Source organism: Gymnodraco acuticeps, unplaced genomic scaffold (genome assembly GCF_902827175.1).
Source record: "Gymnodraco acuticeps unplaced genomic scaffold, fGymAcu1.1, whole genome shotgun sequence".
NCBI lineage: Eukaryota > Metazoa > Chordata > Actinopteri > Perciformes > Bathydraconidae > Gymnodraco > Gymnodraco acuticeps.
The window spans coordinates 4,558,152-4,579,136 of NW_022990295.1; the positions used below are offsets into that span (position 1 = coordinate 4,558,152).

The 20,985-nt window shown below is 41.9% G+C and overlaps 1 protein-coding gene across 5 annotated transcripts in view; it reads left to right on the top strand.

The window, feature by feature from the left end:
- LOC117550154 (ryanodine receptor 3-like) overlaps positions 1-20,985 on the top strand; it is a 148,992-nt gene that overhangs the window by 61,783 nt on the left and 66,224 nt on the right. For 4 of the 5 annotated variants that reach the window (XM_034222498.1, XM_034222500.1, XM_034222501.1 and 1 more), the window contains 15 exons: positions 398-639; positions 1,252-1,444; positions 2,723-2,939; positions 3,022-3,126; positions 6,437-6,540; positions 7,541-7,624; positions 7,915-8,074; positions 9,452-9,599; positions 9,865-10,067; positions 10,631-10,805; positions 11,142-11,350; positions 11,631-11,830; positions 12,234-12,300; positions 12,383-12,543; positions 12,664-12,829. In XM_034222498.1, the coding sequence (XP_034078389.1) occupies positions 398-639; positions 1,252-1,444; positions 2,723-2,939; positions 3,022-3,126; positions 6,437-6,540; positions 7,541-7,624; positions 7,915-8,074; positions 9,452-9,599; positions 9,865-10,067; positions 10,631-10,805; positions 11,142-11,350; positions 11,631-11,830; positions 12,234-12,300; positions 12,383-12,543; positions 12,664-12,829 (2,434 nt within the window). Of the gene's footprint in view, positions 1-397; positions 640-1,251; positions 1,445-2,722; positions 2,940-3,021; positions 3,127-3,360; positions 3,364-6,436; positions 6,541-7,540; positions 7,625-7,914; positions 8,075-9,451; positions 9,600-9,864; positions 10,068-10,630; positions 10,806-11,141; positions 11,351-11,630; positions 11,831-12,233; positions 12,301-12,382; positions 12,544-12,663; positions 12,830-20,985 lie in introns of all 5 variants that reach the window. The other variant, XM_034222497.1, reaches the window with a different exon arrangement.

Consider the following 20,985-nt stretch of genomic DNA (forward strand, 5'->3'; position numbering starts at 1 on the left):
ATGACGTTTAGTTTGCTCGATGAAGCACGATGAGAATGTACTCGGTCTCCTATTATGCCATATATTCCTTACATATTTTGTCTTTGTACGATGAAAAGAAGCACTGTGGTGAGGGTTAGATCGTTTTAAACTTGGATTTAATCTTACAAATCTCGTTGGATCCTTTTCTTGACACTAGTGAAGTGGTCTGCTTTGCTCTGACTTGCTTAAAGCGATCAACTCAGAACTTCCTGAACCAAATACATTAGAAGCAAATTAAATTATCTTGTCCTGAGGGAACTTTTTCATTAGTTTTCAGAAGAAGAAAAATAAGATATTACAAATGAATATGAGAATATCTGATATCTGTCTGCCTCTGAGGGATAACTAGTGATATCATGTTTCATTTCATTGCCAGTATGAGACCGAACATCTTCCTGGGGGTGAGTGAGGGCTCGGCTCAGTATAAGAAGTGGTATTACGAGCTGATGATCGACCAGGTGGACCACTTCGTGACCAGCGAGCCTTCACACCTGAGGGTGGGCTGGGCCAACGCTAAAGGCTATGCTCCCTACCCTGGAGGAGGAGAGGGCTGGGGAGGCAATGGAGTAGGAGATGACCTTTACTCGTATGGTTTTGATGGACTCCATCTTTGGTCAGGTCAGTGGGAGAGAGAACATTCTGTGTTTGTGTGAAACGAAGAAACCATAGTTCTATCAGCACAGGCTCCACCTTCTACAGGACTTTACGGGTGCTGTGGGTGGAGCTTGGAGGAATGTACCTGTCCTAAATACTGTGTGGTCTGCATGTATGCAAGACTATGAACTTTATCAATTCAGTTCTTTACAATACACACATAGGCCAAAATATACACACTCCCCAAGGTTCCCAAGTCAAGTCCCTTCAGACTGAGCTGCTGCCAAATGGGTAGGCTCGTCCTGATTGGCACTGGCAGGCTACGTTTATGAAAATTATAGTAACAGAACATGCACTTTTGATTTGAGAAGAGTATAACCCATAGAGTCCAGTACAGTGTGGAGCCTGTGTGAGATAGAGCTCAGCTCATTAAATAAAAAAGCTAATGTAATAAAGATTAATGGTAACCCTGGGCTACAGCCAGGTAGACAGTTCCCCACAGCGATGATCTCCTTGCCCAGAGGGTGTGTAACAGTTTGGGCAATCTTGCGTGTTCAGCCCTGTTTGTGATAGAAAGAGGTGCCAGCATCACTCTCTGGGTTCAGACAAAAAACGGTGTGTGTGTCTCCTGAACAGGTCGTATCCCGCGGGCGGTTGCGTCCTTGAACCAGCACATCCTGACATCAGAGGATGTGGTCAGCTGCTGTTTGGATCTAGGAGCTCCCAGCATCTCTTTCAGAATCAACGGACAGCCTGTGCAGGGCATGTTTGAGAATTTCAACACGGACGGGCTCTTCTTCCCCGTGGTCAGCTTCTCTGCAGGGGTCAAGTGAGTGTTTGTTTGTTACTCCTGTGTGTTGTCTGAGGCAAATCGACTCCCTGAAATGTCTCTGATGAATGAGCTACACAGAATGAGAAGCACAGTCAGATAAGACAGACAAGCCAAACTAAATTCATATAAATATATATTGCACAACTACACTCACACCAACTCTACCCTGCGTGAAATCCATCTAATCCACACACCTTTTCTGGTCCAAATTCATTAATCGTCAGGGGCTTGAGATTGGACCCAGGTAAGGCCGGCCTCATATTCTGCTTTGTTGTCATGGTGACCACAGATGGTGTGATTGACAACACTTTAAAATGAAATTTCAAGCTCCAGTAGTTTCTCCACGATGATTGACTCTGTCTTTGTAGAGCAAAAAGAGCAGTTTGCATTAACAGCTTTCACTCTTTGAGGAGCACTTGACACCAAGAGACAACAAGAGACTGGTCTGATTTGATTTGTTCATGTAGGCTATTTGAAAATGTAATTGGCAGATGAAAATGAATCCTCAAAATGTAATATCATACCTGATTGTCAGTGGGATGGGAAACTAATTGCATGTGACTACGAGTGTAAACCATATTTGTATTGCTCAAACGGTTAAAGCAACAGGCCGTTGTTTTTTTTTAAAGATGTCATGACTTTTGGTTTGATGATTGTGTTACAAGAAGTATTAGAAAATCAAGTTTATTACAAGTAATCCTAAAGGGACATGAATGTCAACTTTCATGGCAATACACCCAGCAGTTTTTGAGACATTTCAATTAGAGTTACATTCAGCACCTTATAACAACTTCTTGCGAGGGCTTATGACATCTCCCAGCTTGTTCTTGAAACTAAAACGCTGAATGGGGTGAGCATCTCCACAGATTTAAAAGTGCCACAAAGTTACAACCACACATCTTCACTCTTCAATAATTGAGGGCTGCAGTCAGAATAGGCTCGGTTGCGTCACCACTACTACTCCAGGAGCTATTTCTGGCGGCCTCAGGAGAGCCTCTTTACAGTGATGGCCTGTGACGTTTTTCTCTGTCTAAGAGCTAAACTTGTCCCTTGTTAGAGCAGAGGCTGGAACTGATTGAAGTGGATTTAGAGGAGAAAAACGGTTACATGTAGCTGCACGGTAGAATTACTTCCATTTACAGCTGTGTGATCCTCAATTATGATTAGATATGTAACTTATATTTACACTCACATTTTTCCCATTAATTAACTACTCTTTCTCCTACCATTTTTTCTGTACAGAGTAATAGACCTAAGAACATTTTATCTTGTCAGGGTGCGTTTCCTGTTGGGTGGTCGACATGGTGACTTTAAGTTCCTGCCTCCGTCGACTTACGCTCCGTGTTACGAAGCTCTGCTGCCCAAAGAGAAGATGAAGGTGGAGCCGGTGAAAGAGTACAAGAGGGATGCTGAAGGAGTCCGAGATCTACTCGGCACAACGCAGTCCATGTCGCAGGCCTCCTTCATCCCAACACCTGTTGAAACTAGCCAGGTAAACTAACATGAGACGGGAGAACAAACGTCATAATCGCCGTTAATTTTGTGGTTTAAATTAATATTTGTTTCCCCCTCAGATTATTATGCCAGTTCATTTAGATAAAGTCCGAGATAAGCTTGCTGAAAACATCCATGAACTATGGGGGATGAATAAAATAGAGCTGGGCTGGTCGTATGGCAAGGTAAGAAATAAGTTTTCTTATAAAACACTCACAAACTCATCACTCTGGATCGGAAGATAAAAAGCACAACCCATACATTTTGCCATGTTTTTGGAGAAATAAACATCACAATTACACATTTGAGTTAAAGAGCAGCTTTAAATGCAATCGTTTGTACTAGTATAAGAATGGAATCATCAAAAGCCTGTACGTCATCTTGCTTTCTCTTTTATAATTTGCTGTTGACACGAAAAGAGGGTAAGTGGAAAGAAAACTCAAATGTTCCATGGTTGACGCTTTTCATTACATTTGTTTAGACTCCTCATTCAAGTTTGTTTGTAGATAGCGGAGTTATTGTGTCTGTGTTTTAGTAGGAGTCACTCATACATTATTAAGTGTTGTTTCACCAAAGGGCAGAACAAGGTTTTTTTGGCAAAATCTGTGAAGCAATAAACCAAGAGGAAATCCTTTATTCTTATTGTCTGCATTTAGCTTTTCCCCGTATAGACACATTTGAATTGATCCTCAGATATAATTTGTAATGAAAATGTAAACCCAAGGCTTGATTTGATGATGCAGTTAGACTTTTTGGGAAAAATGCTTGTTTGTTTTCTTACTGGAAGTTATATGAGAAGATCAATATCACTCTCTTAGCTTATCTTATCTTACCATAAAGATTAGATGCAGGGGAAGAGAGCTAGCCTGGCTCGGTTTAAAGTTTAAAAATACAACCAGGCGGCAGACTTCTTAGTACGGATTTACCAACAAGACCAATGTGTTAATTAGTGAGCCTTACTGTAGATGCGTTTTCTGGAGATGAGGTTTTTCGTGAGAGAGAGCCAGGCTAGCTGTTTCCCCCTGTCTGCGGTTCTTATGCTAAGCTAACCATCTTCTGGTACTCTTGACAAGACAGTGAATAAGTGTATTTCCCAAAATGTCCAATTATTTCTTCAAAGTTGGTTTCAAAACGGCTATTTGGCATCATTACCACAAATTATTTGTATTGATGTATTTTATTATACCTGCAGTTCATTATATCAAAAATGTAAATAGTTAATCTTTAGTGTCTTATGGCGCATTTCTACTGCAGCGCGGTTTAAGCGTGCCGTGCCAAACCCGGCCTGTTTTTTGTTGCGTTTCCACTAGGGGTAGTTCCGGCTAACGGGTAATGTTTCACAGTTTTTCTGGCTCTCCAAAATCCAGGTTCTTTCCGGGCCAACAACCGGGCTGAATATGCTAAACTAAGTAACAACATACTGATACCGGTTAGTAAAAACCATGAATTAATGCTTTGACAAATCTGCAGACAAGACGGCAGGCGAAAAACCTTTTAAAATGCGTGTTTTCTGAATGGAGATCGGCTAAGCTAACGTTATATATGCTCCGACCGTCCACACTCACAACAACGGCCTATACAGACATAAATAAACCAGCGACTGTATTCGCCATGACAGACAGTCTGTGGTTTGTACTTGTTTAACTTTTGTCTAGTTTCTAAACAGATATGAGGAGCTGTGAGCTTGAGTGCTAACAACTAACGGCTGATGGTTTTGTGTTTCGCATTGAAGATGACGTCACGGCTCCGCCTACACTGCGTTACTATAGTTACTACCCCAGTTCCTAAACTGTAATGGAAACGCAGAATAAAGTGAGCCTGGCCTACCAAGGCCTAACTATACCGTACTAAGCCATGCGAGGCCCTGCAGTGGAAATGCGCCATTAGTCAATGGCTTTCTTGTTTTTTTGTGCAAAAGATAACATCAAATTGACCTGTTTTGTCCTTAAAGAAACAGATGACAACACAAACAACAATACAGCACACAGCTCTTATGTCTATAATACAAAAGTAATGCATATTAGAATCCTCCGTATATTATTATTACTTTCATCTCTTATAGACCTTCATCCTTACCAGCCTCAACATAATCTTTAATTCAGCTTGATCGTTTTATTGCCAAGAAGTTTTACTTTCTCAAAGGATAAATCTTCCAAATGTTTCTGTGGTTGTTTGATCAGTGTTTATTGTAAATGTAATCAAGTGAAGAAAAAAAACAAGTCCTCAGTGCGTGCTTTGTTGACCGAAAAACTTCTCATGCTCATATTCGAGGATGCAATTGTAGCTGTTGAAAATGTACAGTAGTTTGCAAATGAAGAGTTCTCAGTTCTGTTTATGAACTCCAAGCAGCAATATATTACTGTAACGTTATTTGACAGCACTGGGTTAACTCTTTTGCAGCGATGAACTTCGCTTTCTCCATCAATATAGCATGCACTGAAGAATCAATGGCTCAAATCGACTACATTTAGCATCAATACTGATTTGGAAGACTACACAAAATGTGAATTTCGCTTTAAAGCTCAGGTTCAGGGGTGAGAAGCACAATTTGGTCAAATAGTTAGATTACATTACATGTCGCTTTTATCCAAAGCGACTTACATACTCAATACTGTGGGCAATCCCCACAGGAACAATTTGGGGTGAAGTGTCTTTCCCAGGGACACAACGACATGCTGACCGCAGTGGGGTTTGAACCTGTGACCCACTGATCCGAACACCAACGCACAACCCACTGCACCACACGCCTCCTGCGCTTAGATAAAACCATAATGCATATAGTGATATATGTACAGTGATTTTGATTGTGTGGTACAGCTTAATCTGTGCTCTGTTGTTGTCATTCATTTACATTCATTAGACTACCACGTCCTTCATTACAGCAGAGATAATAAGCAAAGTGCAGTTTGTTATGTAGCCCTTCTTGTTTAAAAATACTTCTTTTTTTAATGTGTTGTTTGTTCCGTAGATGTAATTCTGTAAAATGAAGAGCTGCCAGAGAACAGATTACCCACAGAGTTCTTGTACTATTCACAAAAGAGCTGGCTGGTGTTCATTGGACCCACACGCACAGCTGCATATCTGTACGCTGCCCTGCATGTTTTCTTGGTAAACATCCGCAATTGCCATGCCGCCTCCGCTGAGCAGCATTGCCAAAGGGATTATTTGGCATTCGGTGCAGCCTCAAGAGAGGCTTCGCACCTCTCACTTGGTATGCCAGTGGTACACCTTTTCTCTCTCCCCCAAGAAAACATGCTCCCTTGTTCCTCCTCATAACTCTCTTTCATGTTCACTAGACTGTCTTATCACCAGTAGCACTCCTCTCCTTGTTGGTTCACAATGACACTGACTTACAAGGGTGTGCATTTCATATGAATATATTCAGTAAACTTTCCTACATGCTGTGCAAATAGAGTGAGTAGACTGTGGACCAAATTTGTAGGCAACAAAGAGAAGTTGAAATATGATGTCTGTGACTGTTCTCTTTTCTCACAGATAAGGGATGATAATAAGCGGCAGCATCCGTGCCTTGTGGATTTCTCCAAGCTGCCAGAAACTGAAAAGAACTACAATCTGCAGATGTCGACAGAAACACTGAAGTATGTCGAGTATTATGGATCAGTTTTCTCCACGGTCCTTTTGTTTTTGAAAAAAAGGGATTATTTATTACGAAAAAATATTGAATAACAATAAAGATTTTCTTTAGGTAGTTTTTAACATTTGTCATTAATAAGAAGCATTTCAAACATGACAAACAAGGGCAATCAATATGATACAAATAAAGTTAGGACCAATATATAAGTCAATTGACAATAATATATTTACAATCTTTAAAAAGAAATTGGTATATACTTTCATATTATTCATGAAAAAAATGGCAGAAAAAATAGTTTGCATCTCCAAGATTTTCTGTTTCATATTAAATTGAATAGATTTGTATTTTGGACAAACAAAATAAGACCTCACCTCAGATTGTAACAGCCTTTTCATTATTTTCTCACATTCTTCAGACCAAACGTTTAATCAATTCATCTGGAAATGCATCGGCAGATAAATCAATTCTGAATATACTTGTTTGCTAGTTTCTGTAAATCAATAATGAATGCACACATGCCTGTCTTACTGGTACTTTCCCACTGTGCATGGCTCTTGGTTCTGCATAAAGGTCCAACTTATTAAAGACTTATTAAAGTGCTTTACCTTAATGCTCTATGAATGATACAGGAGAACTTGAGGTTTGCTGTGATTAATCTTGATCTGGGTTACAGGCAGACGCATCTGGGCGACACTGATGCCTTCCTGAGTGACACCAAACTCATTTTTACTGTCACTCTGTCCTTTTGCAAGGTGTGAAGAAAATGTATCAAAAGCACACTACACCCAGTGCATTCCTCTGGGTATTCCTCGGCCCTTTTCCTGCTGACAGATTAGGACACGCACAATTTAACCTATCGCTGCTTCATTTGAACACTCCCAACTCCTCAATTGCTACTTTTGGAACTACACAAACTGTCAAATCAGAAGTAATAACTATCAAAGTGAGGATTAAACACTATCTGCAGACTCATTGGTTCAATCACTTTCTGTTTCTCCCTACAGGACCCTGCTGGCGTTGGGCTGTCGGGTAGTTCAGGTCAATCCAAATGCTGAGAGCTCCCTCAAAAAGATAAAACTCCCCAAAAAGTAATTGCGCATGCTTATATTTGTTGTACAAAATCCATCAAAACACCATTTCCTTCTTTAAATGTATCTTGTCGCTGTTATTACACATTGTGATTGTATCATGTAATAATAGACAGGAAATACTGTACAACATGGCAGTAAAAGGTTTCATGGTAAACCCAGAAGAAACATATAGGTTTAATAAACTGCATGTAAAGATTGATATCAGGCTATACATGTGGGTAAACTAGTCCTGGTGGATTTACCCTTTATTACTTCCATAACATTTTTTATTGCCTTTCTTCTTCTAGCTTCATGATGTCCAATGGTTATAAGCCGTCTCCTCTGGACCTGTCTGATATAAAACTGACTCCAGGTCAGGAGCTGCTGGTGGACAAACTGGCAGAGAACGCACACAATGTGTGGGCCAAGGACCGCATCAAACAGGGCTGGACTTATGGCATTCAGCAGGTACGGGAAATAAAATAAACTATTATTTTGGAAAGAAAAATTATCTTACCTTATAAGCACCTGAGATGCTTATTTAATGCCCTTATTTATATAACGAAAAAGAGTCATTGTCATATTTTTAACTCTCGCTTTACTGCTGTATGTTTTTATATGTTCTGTTCCTCCCTCATGGTTCATTTATTCACCTCCTACAGTCTCTTCCTTCCACACGTCAGACGGCTTATTCAGTCTGACATTTCCTGGATATGTGTCATTATTCAATATGATGTTCTGCAGGAAGGGGTAACAAGTCACAGAACATATTGTACAGAAAACACTCAGTGCAGCCTCTTCTCATCTAGCAAAGTGCAGAACTGAATACGGCGATTATAAGCTCTTTAGTGTATTTTGGTACCACTGCCATGAAATTGGATCAAAACCCTCTCCTGAAATAATTAATTTTCTCCTGCCTTTTTCTCCCATGATGTAATGTAGAATGTGTCATCCATGTGAAATTCATCTTGTTTCTGTGGTTAGTTTGTTGGTTTGAGATTTTAAGTCAAAAACGGTATAGTCTTTGTAGTGTGTTTGCTTTTCATTTACTATAAAACATAGATTTATATTGTGTATTGGACAATTATTTGATGTATATTGCAAATTATTACCAAGTGTTATCAATCTTCCCACATTAAAGTGAATGATGGCTCATTCATTTTGCATTACTTTGCTAATAGTGTGGAAAAAGAGGCTTTCTGTATGATTGCTCGACTATAAATGAAAGTGAGAGTCTGGATAGAGAGGAGTCAAGTGAAATCACTTAGTGATTCAGAGAAAGCAGCTGATGTATAATTTAGATGACGCATAATGTTAGTCTAAACTGCCCATTTTTCCATTTGTCCCTGCTCTGCCATTTCAACCATTATAAGCACCTAAGATTCGTTGAAATACATACTTTGGCATCCACTTTTAAGCTGATTTTGGTCCAATTTCCCTTAGAAGTTTGTAACTCAAGTGTCAAAGTTGATAACATGAGACCGGTTAACTGACTAGCACTTTGGAATGCCACAAAGACTTTAATTAGGCCGACATGTGGTATCGGAAAAGTTGTTATGCTTGACCCAACACACGGCTTGTGATTTGCAAAACCAGCAAAATATTTCAAATGAAGCTCTGCAAAACTACTTAATTAGTATCAATAGGATTCTTCAGTGGTTGCACCATGGCCCACAGAGCAAGTGGTGGACAGCAGTTGCGCAATAAATGAACAATTACCATAATCAAAGGGAATGACGACATTTGGCCGTACAGCTGGCCTACAGTACACTTGATGAGATAACCTGATATTTTTGAGAATGCTTTACCTGCAAGTGGGTTCATCAAATCTTCTCGTCTCTGCAGGATCTGAAGAGTAAGCGTAACCCTCGTCTGGTTCCCTACGTGCTGCTGGACGAGCGCACCAAGAAGTCGAACAGGGACAGCCTGCGAGAGGCTATCCGCACTCTGATTGGCTACGGTTACAACATCGAGCCCTCGGACCAGGAAGGCGGTTAGTTTGACTCATGGACGTATGCCTATCTAAATGCACAGACATTCAAATTATACTGTTAATTATAGAATGCCTTGTTACAAAGTCTGTCCTTACATTTGTGTGGTCTTCCAGTCCCGATAAGGAAATGTGCCTCCCAATTCCTTTTATTTTTAAACTAATGCTAGACTCTTGCAATAATGATCCCATTAGTATTCGAGGTCTGCTGGTTTTGAAGCAGCAATCTAAATCCTAACACCGTGGCTCTTTCTTCCTCCATCCATAGGACAAGTGGTTGAGCGGCTGAGCATCGACAAGGTGCGCTTCTTCAGAGTGGAGAGGACGTACGCAGTGAGGACCGGGAAGTGGTACTTTGAATTTGAGGCCGTGACTGGAGGAGACATGAGAGTGGGCTGGGCCAGGCCTGGATGTAAGCCAGATGTGGAGATCGGCACGGATGAGCTCGCTTTCGTCTTTGATGGGTACAGGGTAAGCTGTTAGCCCACCCTTAATCAAGCACTTAACGACTCCACAGACATAGATATTTTTAAGTCAGAGGGATTCAATCCCGATTAGTTTTTTTTAATGGTTATTGGATTGTTATTTGTGCTGCAACTAAAATGTAATGTTATTTCAATCAACTTGCATATTATTTTCTTTAATTATTATTTGTAAATTATCCATCCCAGTTACTTAAAGTCCAAGGTGATGTCTTAGAATGTCTTGTATGTCAGTCTTAAACCAAAATATAGTCACTTTATTGAGATATAAAGCGAATTAAAGCGAGAAAATCTCCATAAATGCAATTTTAATTACTTAATTACTACAAGGTTAATTACTTGAATGATTTTTGAAATAGTTAGCAATTACTTTCTGTCCATGTTTTATTTTATTATCATATTGTACAGATTAATGCAAGATATCTTTCTCTCAAAGAAAACAGGAAAAATACAAGATATGCTTGAAAATAAAGGACCTTAGATTGACCTTTCTTATAACACATCTGCTAGGATTTGCTGCTTATTTTACCTTTGTATATTGTCTGTGCATAGGGTCACTGCCTGAACATGGGCAGCCGTCTGTTCGGCCGCTGCTGGCATGCTGGGGACATCGTGGGCTGCATGATCAACATGGAGGACAAGTCCATGATCTTCACCCTGAACGGAGAGATCCTCATCACCAGCAAGGGCTCTGAACTCTGCTTCACTGACTTTGAAACTGAGGATGGTAAGAAGTTTACATGAGGATAAGATGTGTGTGGTAAACATAGGCCAGTTAAAGAAGGTCAGGGAGTGTCAGACTGATAAGGAGTTGTTGGCCAATCATCTTTTAATAAAGCTTTCACATGCAGAGCAAGAAGCATTAACCTACAATGACCATGCTGGGGAGATAAGTGAAAAATAAGTGGCTCCCTGTAACAAAATCACCCTTATTTAATGTGACACTTGTAAATTGCCTTTTTGCAAAAGCTGGATTGATTTTCCCTCCCCTCCTGCTGTGGGTGTTCTTAGAGGCTATTCATTCTCTCCCTCCTTTACTTTACCTCCTCTGGCTCTCCTTCAGGGTTTATTCCAGTGTGCAGCCTCGGCCTGGCTCAGGTGGGCCGCATAAATCTGGGGAAAGATGCCAGCACCTTCAAGTACTACACCATGTGCGGCCTTCAGGAGGGATTCGAACCCTTCGCGGTCAACATGAACCGAGAGGTCACCATGTGGTTCAGCAAGCGTCTGCCTACTTTTGTCAATGTGCCGAAGGACCACAACCACATAGCAGTAAGACCAAAAGCATATGTATTGATCAAAATCACAACACTTGTCGTCAAATTAAGACAAAGGTCATTTTTCAGTTTGCAGGATTTCTTATTAATATTATTATTATTAATTAATTTTTTTCATCAGAAATGCACTTTTTACAAAAGTTTAATTCATATTTTTGTTTAGTTTTATATTGTAAAGATGTGCAGAGAATATAGAATGAGTTCTCCAAAAAGTTTGTGTTTGTGTATTTTCATTTGATGTAAATGTTTATCTTGATCACTGTAACTGTTTGCAGGTGACCAGGATTGACGGCACCATCGACAGCCCCCCGTGTCTTAAAGTCACCCACAAGACATTCGGCACCCAGAACAGCAACGCTGACATGGTGTTTTGCCGCCTCAGCATGCCGGTAGAGTTCCACTCCATCTTCAAAACCAGTCCTGTTGTTGACATGAACGGGATCCATGAGGATGACACTCTTAAACTCAAACACAGGTACTCAAAACAATCAAGAATCTACATCACACAGCAAACAACTCCAAACATCATACCTACCATTTTTATTTGCTGATCCACTTTGTAGATTATTGATAATCATGACAACAAGCGGATATCTTAAGAGGTGCGGTTAAAGATGTTTGTTTTATCAAAAATCTTTAAATGGTTTAGAACTGTAATTAAATTAATCATTTGAGGCCATAAATATAATCAGGGAAGCACTAATCGACATTTTTCTGACATTTCATAGACATTTAATCAAATGTTGAAGAAAATAATTGACAATGAAAGTAATCATTAGTTTGAACTGTATTTTGCACATCACTTAGCATTTTGAAAATGAAGACTAAATATCCGTCAGCTTGTTTGTAAATCCCCTGTCTAATGTGTTTTCTGACAGATATCCTCTGAGGTCTGTGCGGCACAGTGATGAAAGCAGACGAGTGGACTACAGCAGCATCACTATGGTATTCAATAACTTATTTTAACCTAATATAACTTATTTATTTAACAACTACACCATTGGCTAACACTCGCTTTTCAACACAGTACTACCACTCAGTGAGGGTCTTCGCTGGACAGGACCCTGCCGGTGTGTGGGTTGGATGGGTTACACCCGACTACCATTACTATAGCAACAACTTCAACCTCAGTAAAAATCGATCCGTCACTGTAACCCTGGGTGACGAGCGAGGACGAGTTCATGAAAGGTGAGTGTTTTTTAAGAAACCAACTTCTTCTTTACTTTTAACTGCTACCTTTTTAATTAAAACTGAACTGTGTCTCAACATAACTTCAATGACAGATATTCTTACTCATTCTTCTCATAGTGTGAAGAGGAGTAACTGCTACATAATTTGGTGTGGAGATGTGACCAACGCTGCTCACGCCTCCAGTCGCAGCAACGTGGACCTGGAGATTGGCTGTCTCATCGACCTTGCCACCGGCCTGGTGACGTTCACCGTCAACGGCAAGGAGATAACCACCTCCTACCAGGTATGTGGAAGAAGTATTCAGATTTTTTGTAAAAAAGTTGAAAAACTCTGTTTCAAGTGAAAAACATGCATTCAAACGATAGTTACGTACTGTATGTAACTACGGTTCTATGAATCCTGGATGCTTAGCACTGAATATCTTCTGTCTCGCGCATGCGCAGGTTGAATATTTATATAAACAAAGTCACGTGTGACCTCGTATGACCCCGGAAGGCATAAGTTCCGGTGTTGTCAACGAGTTCAGTCCTATGGAATCTTCTCGCGGGAACTCGCGAATCCGAGGCGGAAATATTCACTCTGTAGTATCTGGCGAATGTGCTCGGGGATGCCCATGTGGCCGCGGCACATGTGTCCTCCAGGGGCACACCTCTCAAGGTCGCCCATGACGTGGAGACACTCCTGGTGGAGTGGCACTTTACTCTGGGTGGCAAGGGACGGTCATTCGCCTTGTATGCCTGGGCAATGACGTCCACGATCCAGTGGGACAAGCGCTGTTTTGAGAGCGCACAGCCCCTTCTAGTAACACAGAAAGAGCTGGTCAGACTGATGTATGCCTGCGGTAGTCTGGACATCAGCACTAAGGGCCCGCACAGGGCATATGAGTCTTGACCTCTCTTCCCCCTCTCCTGATGGGGGGTCAAACTGCGCCAGCTGGATAGGCCGATTAAAATGAGAGCGTTGTGCGCGCGAAGAGAGAGTCAGAGAGAGTCAGAGAGAGTCAGAGAGACTGAGAGAGAAGTTCAGAGTTACTCGTTATTAATACTTTTGGATAGTTGCTCTGTGTTAACTTAAATAAAATAAATAAATACGTTCATTTAGCGTTTTTGGTGCCCCCCTGCAGGGACGCGGGAAGGGGGGGGGGGGGGTGGTGCTGAGGGGGCTGCAGCACCCCCATCTGTTGGTGGAGAGTTGTAAATGCAACACCAAAAAGTTCACTAAACAAATCAATAAAAAAGTTTTATTTTGAGTTAGCATTTTAGTGTAAGCAGTCCATAAAACATGGTTGTTTTTTTGAATGGTTGATGTATAGAAAATATCATTAATAAGTAGCGGACTACTATTACTGCTGGTCAATTCAACCTCCTCAACCGTGATTTTTCGTGCCCAATGTTATTTGTTATGATATATTCTACTTCACAGAAAATATCATAACAAATAATGTTGGGCGCAAAAATTCACAGTTGAGGAGGTTGAATTGACAAGTAATAGTCTGCTACTAGTATTGCCTTGGTGTAGCCTTCTTACAGTGGAGACGCTTTTCTGCTTGCTCTTGCCTCTGCTTAATTTTTTATGCTGTTGTTCTATTTTTCTTTTCTGAAAACTTCGAGCAGCAGCTCCTGGACTTTAACCTATCACTGGTTTCAGCCATATTTCAATATTTTTACGACGACCTCAGTCTTACAGTAGCGTGGCCTAGCAACAGCTAAAGCCTGGTACTGCATGCTATTTAGCTTAAGCTAGTTAGCAGCAAAATGCCTCCGTTCTCTACAGATGACTTCCACAAACTTCTACAGAAGATGGCAGTGTTGGAAATGAAAATGCAACGGTTGGAAGTTAACGTGGAAGTGAATGGACTGGGTTGGAATGACACCACTTTACCAGTGTTGCAAAATAATGGACAAAGGCATGCTAACTCAAAGCTAGTTAGCAGCTACAAGGATTCCAAGGAACAGGAGGGCTGTGTACCGGGTAATAAATCTACAAGTGGTAGTCCTCCCTGGAACTCTCTGGGTGCAAGGCCGAAGAGTAAATCATTTCCATGGGATTTGGGAGGACGAACAACAGGCAGAGCCCAGCGCTCTGAAAGCTGTGATGCGACCGGCTGGCTTGCATTGTTATCACCCAGGAAGAGCGCCTCTTCAACCCCTGTTCCTACTAGGAAACAGCCGTGGACAGCTGCTAAAGGGAGAACTACAAACAATCCTCCTAAACCACCGAGTGTGCCAATCCAGAACAGATACGCTCCGCTGACCGAGAACCGAATATCTCTTTCTGATGACCTGGATAACCTGTCCTCTTCACACAGCAGGGTAAGGACCAATAGCTACTCCAAAAGTAAAAGGCTAGAAGGAAAGCTAACGACTGGGCCTGCAACTCTGATTGTGGGTGACTCTGCTGTAAGAGATGTAAAAAGTCTGTGTAGTAAGAACAACACCAAAGTAGTTTTCCCAAGTAGTTTTCCCAAGGATATGGTCTCTGACTTGGCTGAGAAGATCCTGCATATTGGGGCTGAACATCCGCCTGTGAAGAATGTGGTACTGCACATTGGAACAAATTATGTTGTGAAACAACAATCAGAAGTGCTGAAAAAAGACTTTAAATGTCTGTTGGAAACTGTCAGCTCTCTAAATGCAGAGGTGTTCATCAGTGGCCCTCTACCGCCAGTCAGAAGAGGAGTGGAGAGATTCAGCAGATTGTTTGCACTGAACACCTGAATTTCAACTGTCTGTACTGACCATTCTGTCAATTTTATTGACAACTTTAACTTTTTCTGGGACCGCAGACATCTTTTTAAGGCAAATGGAGTTTATCTGAACAAGTCAGGAGTGAAATTGTGTATCTCTAACGTATTCAACTGCCTACGTCATCAATCTGTTCCCTCTGCCAAGGACAAGCAACAAGAGGAATCAAAACAAGAGAAAGACACAACACATCGCTCAGAAAACCTTGAAAATCTATCACTGCACCCGCCTGAGGAATGTCTTGATTATGGGAGACAAATAGAGGAGTCTCCACCGCCCTTTACCCTCCCTATCACCTCTGAGGATACTCTTCCTTCACCCCACAGCTCTCTCTACTCTCCGTTCACCCTTTCACCCTCGCCCACCCTCCTGGAGATCGCTGAACACACGAAGGAGATACAGAGGGTTGGCACCGATTCCTTCCTGGAGTTCAAAGACCAAACTAAGGCGATACGCAGGGTTGGCAGCATGTCCTTTACCCCCGCTCCTCAACGACGCCCACCAAAATCACCGCAGAGACGCGCACCATCCCCCGTCTTCATCACCGTGCCTACGTCAACCACCTCCCCCCCCCTGGCAGCATGTCCTCTATCCCCGCACCATCTCCCCCGTCTCCATCACCGTGCCGACGTCAACCACCTCCCCTCCCTTCAAGAAAGCATCTGCAGTCTCCGAAGCCTGATAAGGATGTGTGTGTACAAAACGCAACAAACTCTTACTGATATGTGCTGGGTCCAGGCTCAAGGGCGTATGGCACTCTCAACTCTTTCCAGGACATGCCAGGGCCCTGCCTGCCAGTAGCTTTGCCGATATCTGTGTTGATAGGTAATAGATTAAGAGCGGTGAATCAGCTTAGAAACAGGAAGTGCTCAAACGTTTGTGTGAGTTTAACAAATTTAGCAGTGATTCCATGTCAGCCACAGCTTGTCACAAAAAATCTTACTGATAGTGTATCTAACAAACTTAAACTAGCTTTATTAAATGTCAGGTCTCTGGCAGGAAAAACATTTTTAATCAATGATTTTATCACTGAGCACAATCTTGATTTTATGTTTTAACGGAAACTTGGATTGAACAAAATAACAGTGCAGCTGTTCTTATCGAATCAACCCCTCCCGACTTTAGTTTTATGAGTCAGGAAAGAATGCATAAGAAAGGGGGTGGAGTTGCTATTCTGTTCAATGATTCCATTCAATGCAGGAAGACATCTTATGGGAACTTTGCTTCTTTTGAATATCTGGCCCTTCAGCTGAAATACTCCTCTCGAGCTCTGTTCCTAAATATCTATAGACCACCCAAATACTGTGCAAGCTTTTTTGATGACTTTACTGAACTGCTGTCTTTAGTATGTATTGACTTTCACCGTCTAGTCATTGTTGGTGATTTTAACATCCATGTTGACAACCCCCAGGACAGAGGGGCTAAATAACTGTTTTGTGTTCTTGATAACTATGGACTGACTCAGCATGTGACGGAGCCCACTCACACTAAGGGGCACACTCTGGACTTAATTATCTCAAAGGGTCTGAATATCTCTAAGGTTGTGGTGACTGATGTTGCACTCTCTGATCATTCCTGTGTGTTCTTTGAGAGCTCTATTTCTGTTCACAAAAATGTTCAAAAAGAGATAACCACAAAGCGATATTTAACTGAAAATACTAGGGAAATGTTTACTCAGAATTTTTCTTCCACACTTGCCCCTGCTAACATCTCAGTAAATGAGCTAGTAGATCATTTTAATTCAAAAATGTAAAATATTATAGATGCCATTGCTCCAACTAAGGTAAAGGAAGTGACTGGGAAGAAAATATCTCCATGGAGAAAGGCCATAACCGTGAGAGCAGAAAAAAGAGAGTGTCGAAAAGCTGAATGTAGGTGGCGAAAACAAATCTCCAGGTTCACTTTGAAATCTATAAAGAGAGACTTGGCCTTTATCATTTGGAATTGAAAAACGCACGACAGTCTTTCTTCTCTGACATCATTATCAAAAACAAAAACAATGCACATGCCTTGTTTGCTACCGTCGACAGACTAACTAACCCCCCAGTGTCAGTAGCCTCTGAATTTCTATCCACCAGGGCATGCAATGATTTTGCCTCCTTCTTCACTGACAAAATTCATAAAATCAGACAAGCAGTCAGTGCCTCTGCATCAGGTACAGCAAATGTCCCTATGTTACATTACATTACATTACATTGCATTTAGCTGACGCTTTTGTCCAAAGCGACTTACAATAAGTACATTCGACCAGGAAGACACAACCTTGAAGAAAACAGAATCATATAAGTACATCAGGTTTCATAGAGCTAAACATTTCAAGTGCTACTCAACTGGCTTTAGGTAATCCAGTCCTTTATTAGTATAAAAGTGCTTCGTTAATCGTTCTAACGCTCGAAGTGGAGTCGAAAGAGATGAGTTTTCAGTTTGCGCCGGAAGATGTGCAAGCTATCTGCCGTCCTGATGTCAATGGGGAGCTCATTCCACCATCTTGGAGCCAGGATAGCAAACCCACGTGTTTTCGCCGATGGGAACTTGGGTCCCCCTCGCAGCGAGGGCGCAACGAGTCGTTTGGCTGATGCAGAGCGTAGTGCACGCGCTGGGGTGTACGGTTTAACCATGTCCTGGATGTAGGAAGGGCCAGATCCATTCGCAGCATGGTAAGCAAGTACCAGTGTCTTGAAGTGGATTCTAGCAGTTACCGGAAGCCAGTGAAGGGAGCGGAGGAGCGGAGTGGTGTGGGAGAATTTAGGAAGGTTGAAAACCAGACGAGCCGCTGCATTCTGGATGAGCTGCAGAGGTCGGATGGCACATGCAGGTAGACCAGCCAGGAGGGAGTTGCAGTAGTCTAGGCGTGAGGTGACGAGAGCCTGGACCAGAACCTGAGTCGCTTTCTGAGTCAGCTGGGGACGTATCTTCCTGATGTTGTAAAGCGTGTATCTGCAGCAGCGGGTTGTAGCAGCGATGTTTGCAGTGAAGGACAGGTTGTTATCTAGGGTCACACCCAGATTCCTTGCAGTCTGAGTCGGGGAAACAACTGAGGTGCCGATGTTGATTGTCAGGTCAAGAGTTGGACAATCTTTTCCCGGGAGGAAGAGCAGCTCAGTCTTGTCAAGGTTGAGCTTGAGGTGGTGAGCAGACATCCACTGAGAGATGTCAGCTAGACAAGCAGAGATGCGTGCGACGACCTGGGTCTCTGAGCGGGGAAAGGACAGAATTAATTGGGTGTCGTCAGCGTAGCAGTGGTAAGAAAAACCATGCGGGCTAATGACTGATCCGAGCGAGTTTGTGTACAAGGAGAAGAGGAGGGGACCAAGAACAGAGCCCTGAGGGACCCCCGTAGTTAATTGACAAGGGTCGGACTCAGACCCTCTCCAAGTCACCCTGTAGGTACGGTCTTTCAGGTATGAGGTGAGGAGGGAAAGTGCAGAGCCTGAAACTCCAAGTTTTTGGAGAGTGCGAAGGAGGATCTGATGATTCACCGTGTCGAATGCAGCAGACAGGTCCAACAGGATGATGACAGAGGAGAGGGATGCAGTTTTGGCAGTGTGCAGTTCCTCCGTGACAGCAATGAGAGCAGTTTCTGTGGAGTGACCTGCCTTGAAACCAGACTGGTGCGGATCCAGAAGGTTGTTCTGATTGAGATAACAGGAGAGTTGTTTAAAGACAGCGCGTTCAAGTGATTTAGACAGGAACGGGAGTAGAGAGACAGGCCTGTAGTTTATAACATCAGACGGGTTGAGAGTGGGTTTCTTTAGGAGAGGGTTTACTCTTGCCTCCTTGAGACTGTTTGGAAAGTGACCAGAAGTTAGAGAAGTGTTGATGAAATGGGTGAGAAACGGTAGAATATCAGGAGCGATAGTCTGAAGGAGGTTTGAAGGGATAGGGTCCAGAGGACAGGTGGTAGGGCGGGCAGAGGTAATGAGGGTAAGAACCTCACTTGGAGAGAGAGGGGAAAAGGAGGTTAGTGTGTTGGTGGAAGGAAGGTCTGGTGACCCAGCGGTGAGTAAAGGTGAGTCAGAAAAAGAAGAGCGAATATCATTAACCTTTTTTTCAAAGTGGGTAACAAAGTCGCTTGACAGAAGTGAGGAGGGGGGAGGAGCTTTTACTCCTATGTCCACCTAATATCAATGCAAACACCATGACACAATTCCATCAGATTAATGATACAAACCTAGAGGACATTATTCAAATTCTGAAATCCTCTTCCTGCTGCCTTGATATTATTCCAACAGGATTTTTCAAAGATGCATGGCCTCAGATCTACTTCATATAGTAAACAAATCTCTTTACTCAGGTATTTTTCCACAGACCCTTAAAACTGCAGTCATTAAACCGCTCTTAAAAAAGAATAATCTAGATGCTTCAGTAATGAACAATTACAGGCCCATATCAAACCTGCCATTTCTAGGTAAAATCATTGAAAAAGTTGTTTTTCAACAGTTGAGTAATTTCTTGCATTTAAATAGTTGTTTCGATGTGTTCCAGTCAGGCTTTCGTCCAAACCACAGCACTGAGACTGCTCTTGTAAAGGTCTTCAATGACATCCACTTAAACACAGACAGTGGCAGAACTTCAGTGTTAGTATTATTAGATCTCAGTGCTGCGTTTGACACTGTTGACCACAACATATTACTCGACCGACTAGAAAACTGGGTGGGACTTTTGGAAACAGTAATAAATTGGTTTGAATCCTACTTAAAAGGACAGAAAAAACTTTGTTTCTATAGGTAAATTCACATCTGAGTTGACAAATATGACATGTGGGGTTCCTCAAGGCTCCATCTTGGGGCCTCTTCTCTTTAACATCTACATGCTACCACTGGCTCAGATAATGAAAAACAACAAAATAAGTTACCATAGCTATGCGGATGACACACATATTTACGTAACAATTTCACCAGGAGACTATGCTCCAATTCAAACACTGAGTAAGTGCATTGAACAAATCAATGACTGGATGTGTCAGAACTTTCTCCAAATAAACAAAGATAAAACTGAGGTAATGGTTTTTGGAGCCAAGGCAGAACATATAAAAGTTAGCGCTGAGCTTCAGTCTGCAATGTTCAAAACAACAGATAAAGCCAGAAATCTAGGTGTAGTCATGGAGTCATGTAGTCACCTGAGTTTCAACAGTCACATTAAAACAGTTACTAAATCAGCCTACTATCACCTAAAGAATATATCTAGGATTAAAAGACTAATGTCACAGCAGGATTTGGAAAAACTTGTCCATGCTTTTATCTTCAGTAGACTGGACTACTGTAATGGTGTCTTTGTAGGTCTCACTAAAAAATCTATTAGAAAGCTGCAGCTAATTCAGAACGCTGCTGCTCGAGTCCTCACTAACACTAAGAAAGTGGATCACATCACTCCTGTTCTGAAGTCTTTACACTGGCTTCCTGTGTGTCAAAGAATAGATTTCAAAAATACTGCTGCTGGTTTATAAAGCTTTGAATGGTTTAGGCCCAAAATACATTTCTGACCTACTGCTAAATTATGAACAATCCAGATCTCTCAGGTCTTCAGGGACTGGTCAGCTTTCTGTCCCCAGAGTCAGAACTAAACATGGAAAAGCAGCGTTTAGTTATTATGCTCCAAATATCTGGAACAAACTCCCAGAAAACTGCAGGACTACTTTTAAATCCAGACTAAAGACTTTTATTTTTGCCGCTGCTTTTAATTGAACTATTCACAT